General features: G+C 44.3%; 2 protein-coding genes across 2 annotated transcripts; one reads left to right on the top strand and one right to left on the bottom strand.

The window, feature by feature from the left end:
• The first annotated feature begins 4,271 nt into the window (after positions 1 to 4,271).
• On the top strand, positions 4,272 to 6,866 carry LOC123187796 (eukaryotic translation initiation factor 6-2). The gene is made up of 8 exons (XM_044599736.1): positions 4,272 to 4,404; positions 4,492 to 4,557; positions 5,187 to 5,283; positions 5,384 to 5,469; positions 5,550 to 5,594; positions 5,960 to 6,090; positions 6,184 to 6,294; positions 6,385 to 6,866. The coding sequence occupies exons 2-8, from the start codon at positions 4,548 to 4,550 to the stop codon at positions 6,640 to 6,642; spliced, it is 738 nt and encodes a 245-aa protein (XP_044455671.1). The 5' UTR covers positions 4,272 to 4,404; positions 4,492 to 4,547; the 3' UTR covers positions 6,643 to 6,866.
• Positions 6,867 to 6,964: 98 nt separating this feature from the next.
• On the bottom strand, positions 6,965 to 8,030 carry LOC123187797 (chemocyanin). The gene is made up of 2 exons (XM_044599737.1): positions 7,571 to 8,030; positions 6,965 to 7,417 (listed from the first exon to the last, which is right to left on the bottom strand). Exons 1-2 carry the CDS (start codon positions 7,752 to 7,754, stop codon positions 7,191 to 7,193), a joined length of 411 nt encoding a protein of 136 aa, XP_044455672.1. The 5' UTR covers positions 7,755 to 8,030; the 3' UTR covers positions 6,965 to 7,190.
• Between the last annotated feature and the right edge of the window lie 1,401 nt (positions 8,031 to 9,431).

Below are 9,431 nucleotides of genomic sequence, written 5' to 3'. Positions count from 1 at the left end.
AATGCATTTAAGACATGGTGGTTCAAATCCTTCCTGAGCTGAACTGATCTGTTCGGCGCAAAGTGACTCGTTTTCTTTTTGAAGATCTTCATGAGCCGCTCTCAATTTCTCAAGATCTTGCTTCCTTTGAAGATAATCATAGGAAAGCCTTTCATGAGCTGTTGAGAGCGTTTCATGATGACTTTCAAGTTCCTCATACTTAACGTGAAGATTTTTTATGTCTTCAATTAAGGATTGAGATCGAGTCATTTCAGCGTCTAACAGATCATCGCTTTTGTCTAACAGTTTTTGAATGTGTTCCATGGTTTTCTGTTGTTCAGTTGCAATTTTAGCAAGTGTTTTGTAGCTGGGTTTGGAACCACAGTCAGAGTCATAGTCACTAGATGTTTGATAGTGAGTAGTGCGTGTGTTTACCTTGGCACCACGTGCCATAAAGCAGTAGGAAGGAGCGGAGTAGTCCTTGTCATTTGCATCAGTGTCGGTGATGAAGTCATTTTCTTCAGTATTGAAAATGGACTTGGCAACGTATGTTGTAGCCAGACTTGCAATGCTAGAGTCGGACTCCTCCTCAGACTCCACCTCCGCCTCCTCAGAAGCGGACTCATCCTTAGAGTCCATTTCCTTGCCAACAAATGCACGTGCCTTGTCAGATGAGCTCTTCTTGTGTGATGAAGACTTGGAAGAAGATTTTGAGTATTTCTTCTTCTTCTTGTCGTCAGAGTCATACTCCTTGCTCTTCTTCTTCTTGTTGTTGTTCTCATTGTCCCACTGTGGACACTCAGAGATGTAGTGGCCAGGTTTCTTGCACTTGTGACATGTTCTCTTCTTGTAGTCATGAGCAGAAACTTCATCATTCCTTGATCTTGATCGTGACGACTTTCTGAGGCCTTTCTTCTTGGTGAATTTTTGGAACTTCTTCACAAGCATAGCAAGCTCCCTTCCAATGTCTTCAGGATCATCAGAACTGCTGTCAGATTCTTCTTCAAATGAGGAGACAGCCTTTGCCTTCAAGGCACGAGTTCGCCCATAGTTGGGACCGTAGATGTCTCTTTTCTCAGAAAGCTGAAACTCGTGTGTGTTGAGCCTCTCAAGTATGTCAGACGGATCGAGTGTCTTGAAATCAGGACGTTCTTGAATCATCAGGGCTAGGGTGTCAAACGAACTGTCAAGTGATCTCAGGAGTGTCTTGACGATTTCATGCTTGGTGATCTCAGTAGCGTCGAGGGCTTGAAGTTCATTTGTGATGTCAGTGAGTCGATCAAACATGAGCTGGACATTCTCATTGTCATTTCTCTTGAAGCAGTTTAAGAGGTTGCGAAGGACACTGATTCTCTGATCTCTCTGGGTTGAGACGCCTTCGTTGACCTTGGACAGCCAGTCCCAGACTAGCTTAGATGTTTCCAAAGCACTCACGCGGCCATACTGTCCTTTGGTTAGATGACCACAGATGATATTCTTGGCAGTAGAGTCCAGTTGAACGAACTTCTTGACATCAGCGGCAGTGACACCTTCTCCAGCCTTGGGAATGCCATTCTTGACGACATACCATAGGTCAACATCAATGGCTTCAAGATGCATGCGCATCTTATTCTTCCAGTAGGGATATTCAGTTCCATCGAAGACGGGGCACGCAGCGGAGACTTTAATTATCCCTGCAGTCGACATAGCTAAAACTACAGGTGGTTAAACCGAATCACACAGAACAAGGGAGTGCCTTGCTCTGATACCAATTGAAAGTGCTAGTGATCGACTAGAGGGGGGTGAATAGGCGATTTTTATGAAAGTCTTCAAAACATGTAAGTTTCAAAGACAAACGATAGAAATAAACCTATTATCATGCAGCGGAAGGTAGACTACACTAGGCAAACCATGGTCATGTATTCAATGAAGTGAAAGCACAATGACAAATAACAGCTAGGCAGTAAGGATCGGGTAGGAAGATGTTGAGAAACCAATGAGTACACGTAATCACTTAGTGAGGTCGAATGGTGATGCTATCGTACAATGACTTCACAAGGACCAACAGTAAGTAAAGGGAAGGGAAGGATGAAACCAATGACTCGTTGAAGACAATGATTTGTTGGGCCAGTTCCAGTTGCTGTGACAATGATTCTGGTTAGGGAGGCTGAGATTCAACTCAGAAGACCTCGTCTTCACCTTATTCCCCTTGAGCTAAGGACACCCAGTCCTCGCCCAATCACTCTGGTAAGTCTTCAAGGTAGACTCCCAAACCTTTACAGACTTCGTTCACCGGCGATCCACAATGACTCTTGGATGCTCAGAACGCGACGCCTAACCGGCTGGAGGATTCACAGTCCTCAAGTGTAATAAGTCTTCAGATCACACAGACAGGAAGACTTAAGTGATGACTAACACTCTTTGACTCTGGGTGGTTAGGGCTTTATCCTCGCAAGGAATTCTCTCTCAAAGGCTTCGAGGTGGGTTGCTCTCAAACGACAAAAGCCGTACTTTAACTCTGAGCAGCCAACCGTTTATGGTTGTAGGGGGTGGGCTATTTATAGCCACTAGGCAACCCGACCCGATTTGTCCGAAATGACCCTGGGTCACTAAGGAACTGACACGTGTTCCAACGGTCAGATTTCAAACACACACGACAACTTTACTTGGGCTACAGGCAAAGCTGACTTGTCCAACTCTGAACAAGATTCGCTCTCATAGTCTTCACTCGAAGACATAGGATTTTGGTTAAGCATCACTTCAGTCATTCTGACTGGTTTTCTTGGACCCCACTTAACAGTACGGTGGTTCCTATGACTCAACAAAGAAGAAAAATAACTACGAAAGATCTAAGTCTTCGCGCTCCATAGTCTTCATGCGATGTCTTCTCTTGTCATAGTCTTCAAGATGAATGTCTTCACTTACCACCTTTGACTTAAATGTCTTCATATATTTTTAGGGGTCATCTCTGGTAGGAAAACAAATCAATGAGGGACTTCTACCTGTGTTATCCTGCAATTCTCACAAACACATTAGTCCCTCAACTAGGTTTGTCGTCAATACTCCAAAACCAACTAGGGATGGCACTAGATGCACTTACACTAAATCCAAAGGACCCGGGACGATGTAGACACCGCCTCCTAGATCCAACATCGATAGACAGCAGAACCACAAACTTTGGTGAAAGATTTGAAACAAAAACTTATTTAACAGTGCCATAGCCACCGCCGTCGACGAAGCCATAGACAACCGAAAATCTAAGTAAGATAGTAGACTACTGAAGACGAGCGGACACAATGTACATGCTCCCTTCCTCCTGTCGCCATCAGAGTAGCCGGTGGAGGCGAGCGAACCTCCAAGATGTGCGGTCCGAGGCATTGTAACTTGTTTGTTTGAATAACACAGTTGAAACATAATTGTGGATATTTGTGAGTATTGTGCCTTCATAAAATTTTACTTGTTTTCTCCATGATGTGATAGAAGGATGTGTATTGCAGCAGTAAATTCGTATACCCACAAGTATCGTTTACTTGTATACCCACACGTGTCAATCATCATATAATTTCATGTTAAATGTAGAAATATTTTCTTTGAATATTTCAGATAACATGCACATCCCAAAAACAATTTATTCTTTTTGTAGAAATATCACATAAAAACAATATATGCATGCATGGAGAACACAAATTTTCTCGTACATACAAGATCAAATCAAAGTAGTTAAGATGCAACAAATACCAAACATATGAGTTACTAGGGAAAGATATTCCATTTTCTCACAACCTTTGATTACAGAATTACAATGAAGTTTCCAAAACGTCTGAGTAATTAGAGGAAGGTACACCATTTATTCACAAACTTTGAGTGATATTTACAAAACTACAGTAAATATGTAGCAACATATGAGTGACTAGATGAAATTATAATATTTTACCACAACCTTGGAAGAATAACTATAACACGACACTAAAAATTTCAAAAATCTCGGAAAATTACCATCTTAACTCGTGCTTTTTATATTGCAATACATGAAAATTATTTGTTAAATTAATGTGAATTTTTTTAAGTTAAAACCTCTTTAATGGAAGTTAGAAATGTCATTTCCAGTTTATCATGAATCGAAGATTTCCAGAGTATATTACGTTTTTTTTTTTGAGACAGAGTATATTAGGTTTTTCAAAACATTTCGCAGTGAGAGAAGCCCAACGGCGATTGGTGGGCCGTACACACGAATGAGAGCCTCGGGCCATAGCATCAGCACGGGCCGACTGTGACGTCTCGACCTAACAGGACCAGCCCGTCCAGCCCACACAATGCCGCCGCCGTCCCTCCGAGCGGCCCGTGCTCATATACCACGCTGCCACGGCTCTCCCCTCGTTCCCCATTCTCTCGGAAGTCGCGCTCCCAAACCCTAGCTCCCACCGCAGCGGCCCCCGCCCCCTCCCGGTTCGCCGCTCGCTTCCTTCTCCCGCACCAGCGACCCCCCTCCCCTGCCCGGTCGCTCGCTGAATCATCCGCGCGTTTGATCTGCAGGTGCGCGCTTGCTGCTGCAGACGAGAAGCGGCTGAGGCGAAGAAGAGGAATCGACCATGGCGACCCGTAAGCTCCCCGTCCCTTTCTCCAGTGCGCGTTTTGTCCCCCACGAATTCGGTGGCATCGGAAGGGGCGGCTGTGGCTGTCGAATCCTCTCGTTTTTTTCACTGTTCGGATTGACTGACTGGTTGGTCGCCACGGTCGCGGTGCGCGTTTCGGGGATGTTTTGGAGTGTCGATTTCGTGGCTAGATGTTGAGAACAGTTGGTATTTAGGCAGCATATTAGAGATGTTGTCGGTTGGTCCTTTCGAGAGGATTCTCAGCTATCTGGATATGATTTATTCTTCGGTATCTAGGATTTAGAGTTCGAATTAATGTTTAGATTAGCTTTGAGTTTGTGATAAGCAGCTGTTCGTTGCGCACTTTGATGAGAGATTGCAGTTGAGTTAACCACATCCCCATTTCATATACAAGTGGTGCTGTTGTGCTCTGAGAATATGAAATCGTGATGTTTAATCATGTGGTACACCTCCAAGTGGATGCTCTTGTGCCTGTGATAAGTGTTAGAAGTTCCTATGTGATTTTTCAGTACAAGTCATTACCCTTCTAGTCTGAGTTGCTGTACTGTTTGTGGCAACTCTGCTTCTTGTAGCCTTTGGGTTTTGACCTTGTTCTTTGCTATGTGGTTTCTGTAGGTATCCAGTTTGAGAACAACTGTGAAGTTGGTGTTTTCTCCAAGCTCACAAATGCCTACTGTCTGGTTGCAATTGGAGGATCAGAGAATTTCTACAGGTTAGCAATGGATGTTTTCTTTGGTTTAGCTCTTTGGACTTTTGGTGGAAGCAGAGGAATAACCAGCTCTAACTGATTGATCTTTTGAATACCTATGCAGTACATTTGAGTCTGAGCTTGCAGATGTCATTCCTGTGGTCAAGACCTCTATCGGTGGCACTAGAATAATTGGTCGCCTCTGCGTTGGTTAGCATTTGAACTTATACTCAGTCATTTGATCTATTCACTCACTTGTAGTGTACTTACCACCACCTTGATGACCCCAGGAAACAAGAATGGACTTCTCTTGCCACACACAACCACTGATCAAGGTACTCTGTTACAGTACCTCAATCTACGATGCAATTGTTTGCATAATTCTGTTATGTCTTGTGTGTTGTTGACTTGTTACGTACTGCACAGTGCTCTTATGGTTTAATATGCTTTGAATACGAAGTTGCTTTCTACCAGCATGCACTTTCAAGTTGATTTTAGTACTTCAGGACTGTTGATACTATTGGAATTACATAGAAGTTGCTTAGAGATTTGGTATGTATATAGAGGCTGGTTTCTTCAGGCACTTGTAATGTATCAGTTCTTAGAAATCTTGCAACTAGAGAGGCATGATTTCTGTAGGCAAGTGATATTATGATTTTCGTGATGCTTATTATGTTTATGGGATTTCAAAATTTTCTAGAGCTTCAGCATCTGAGGAACTGCATACCTGATCAAGTGGTTGTTCAGCGCATCGATGAAAGGCTGTCTGCCCTTGGCAATTGCATATCCTGCAATGACCATGTTGCGCTCACACACCCTGACCTTGACAAGGTATGCCTATACATCCCTAGTGATGTTTGTTTGTTGACCCTGTGCCTTTCCTAGCTTACCTTCAACTAAACTATCTCCTGTTTGGTTCCCCAGGCAACTGAGGAGCTTATTGCAGATGTGCTTGGGGTTGAGGTGTTCCGTCAGACGATTGCAGGAAATATCCTTGTTGGCAGCTACTGTGCATTCTCTAACAGGGGTGGACTGGTATGTTGTTGCTGCATTTGCATACCTCTGATCTACATGTTTCTGCAAAAATTGGTTAAGTTGTTAATGTGCAATTCCTTTGTGGCACAGGTCCATCCTCACACATCCATTGAAGATCTTGATGAGCTGTCCACACTCCTCCAAGTCCCTCTTGTCGCTGGAACCGTGAACCGTGGTAGCGAGGTCATTGCTGCGGGCATGACGGTGAACGACTGGACCGCCTTCTGTGGCTCAGACACCACGGCTACCGAGCTGTCCGTCATCGAGAGCGTCTTCAAGTTGAGAGAAGGCCAGCCCACAGCGATCGTCGATGACATGAGGAAGTCGCTGATTGACAGCTATGTCTAAATGATCAAAGGGCATGCGGTGCGGTGTGGTTGGTTCTTGAGCTGTACTCTTGGTTGACAGTAGCAAAAAAAACGTGCCTGTCTAAGCTGTTACTTCTGTCTGTCTTCTGAATCTGGAACTACACACTTATATGCTTTGTACTCGTAAAGCTTACGGTATCGGAAGACGTGCTCTTGCGCTTTTGTGATATTGGAATCTTATAACTGCGAGTGATGTTGGTTTTATACTCGAGCATTGGCCAACTTTGGCTACATCTGCATTGACGATTCATGCATTGTTGTTTTTGCACTTGGAAAAACATTTTGCTCCGCTACATAAAAAATATGCACAGGTCCTCAGCTGTGTGATGGCAGATCAAAATGATAATCGGCACGTGCCTTTTGCTCGCTTATTGTATACGAGTACAAAATCATTACACATACGCATATAACGTGACATAGTAGTGGAAATAAATCAGTACAGGTACAGTACACCTTTACGATAATAATCAACATACTTTACGATAATAATCAACACACGGGCCGAGAACTTGGTATATGTAGACTGAATTAGGACGCTCCGCCGATGCGGCCCTGCTTGGCGGCGGTGACGGTGATCTTCATCCCGGCCTGGCAGTCGCCGGGGACGCTGGAGATGAAGTAGTTTGGGCCGAGGGCGAGCGTGACGCGGTCGGCCCCGGACTTGTTCACCTTGGCGCCGCTCGGCGCGGCGCACGCCCGGTACCCCTCCGCTGACACGGCCACCACGTTGTGCGCCGTCGGGTCGTAATTGAACACTGCATGCACATGTACCCAACAAATCCGCAGGCATCAACCACAATTTTCATGCAGCAGGCATCGATCCATGTATGTATGCACGTATTTAAATTAAGGAAAACTGTAAAAAAATGTTATATTTAGTCACATTTAGAAACTGAGGGTGTACGTACCAAGGACGTCGCGGCCCTTGAAGCGCTTGCCGTTGGGCCAGGAGCCGGCGTTGACGGACCAGCCGCCGCCGTCGCCGACGGTGAACTCCGCCGACTCCGCCACCCCCGCATGGAGGAACGCGCAGACGAGCAGCACGCCCACGACCACCGCCGTGCTGCCGCCTGCAGTTCCCCGCGCCGCCATTGCTAGCTAGCTAGCTCAGTTAGCAGCTACCGAATACCGATCAGAAACAGAGCAGATTGTCAAGTGTGAACTGTGAAGGGTGCGGTGGCTGTTGCTAGCAATGGCGTCGCCGGCGTGGTTTTATAGGCTCGCCGGAGTGCAGCTGTGCAGACGTGACGTGAGGCCAAGTGTGCGAAAAGGAGTGTGGAAATTAAGTACTGCTTGCAATATACTACGACTCCGCATATGTTTCTCCTTTTTGAAAGCGTAAAGTGGAACGGGATTTAAGGGTTGGACCGGCCGCCGACGATCAACCGACGAGAATTGGATTAGAAGAATGCCCTGTTCCATGGAAGCATGCAAGGCGTGGAGAAAAACGAAAAGTGGCGCCCTGAACCCATGTATAAGTATATGTAGGACTCCCTCCGTTCGAAAATACTTGTCTTAAAAAATGGATAAAATGGATGTATCTATAACTAAAATAAGTCTAGATACAACCATATTTAAGACCAGTATTCCCGAACGGCGAGAGTAATAACTAGACTAGACCATACTCTCGCGTTGCTGCGGGATTTAGTTGCAATCTATTGCTGTGAGATTTGATGGTATGAAATATGAATATCTATTATTAATATATTAACTAAAACTAATAACACATGTTTGCATTCGATAATTTTATAGTTAGTTTTTATTGAGTATAAGTTGCATAATATAATGAAAAACTTTTCCAACATACGTGCGTGGTGAGCTTTTGATGTGGTGGGGTGTGTGCATGTTGAGTCGAATAGAACTACTCCCTCCATCTCGATGTATAAGTGATTCGCGTAGTTCTAGGTCATCAATTTGAGAAATTAAATATATGTTATATGTCATGAAAAATAATCAATAGATTCTACATGGATTTAGTTTCTAAATATATAATTTTTGTCACATACAATATATATTTAGATAGTTAAATTGTCAACCTAAAACTACGTGAATGACTTATACACCGAGACGGAGGTAGTAATGGGGATCAACTAATAATGATCATCAATGCTGAGGTGGGATTTTAATGAGATGACATGTGTTCATGTTGAGATAAATAAAAGTAGTGGGGATCAGCTACTTAGGTACTCTGCTACCGAGATAAATAAATGAATTATGGAACGGAGGGAGGGAGTATATAGGATTCCATATAAAACATAAAAGAGTAAAATGCATCATAAGCCCTAAAACTATTGGTGATGTGTCAATTTAATCCTATAACCTCGAAACTGTAGCTTGGGTCCTAAAACTATTGGAGGTGTTTCAGTTTAGTCCTATAACTTCGGAACTGCAGATTTTTGTCCCAAAACTATTGGAGGTTTGTCAGTTTAGCCCTATAACTTCAAAAATGCAGTTTTGGGTCCCAAAACTATGCAAGTTTGTTCATCTCAGGTCCTAAGCTTGCATGGCCAACATCTATGGTGCATTTTTTTCTTTTTAAAAGAGCACTTTATATGTGTTTACTTTCCCAAAAGTGGTCCATACGCTTTAATGTCGCAGTGTGTGTTGCAAGCTGCATGCCCTCCACCTACGTGCCCATGAGCTACAAGGCAACCTCGCGAAGGGGTTTTGGCGCAGCCACCGGGGAGACCCCGAGCCAGTCGTTATGGAGGACGACATCCCTCTCCCTGGGGGCGGCCGCCTGAGAGACACCGAGCCAATCGGGATGGA

The sequence above is a fragment of the Triticum aestivum genome, chromosome 2A (assembly GCF_018294505.1).
Source record: "Triticum aestivum cultivar Chinese Spring chromosome 2A, IWGSC CS RefSeq v2.1, whole genome shotgun sequence".
Classification (NCBI taxonomy): Eukaryota; Viridiplantae; Streptophyta; class Magnoliopsida; order Poales; family Poaceae; genus Triticum; species Triticum aestivum.
Note: the sequence above shows the minus strand (reverse complement) of the source record. Positions and strands in the feature narration are given on the sequence as shown.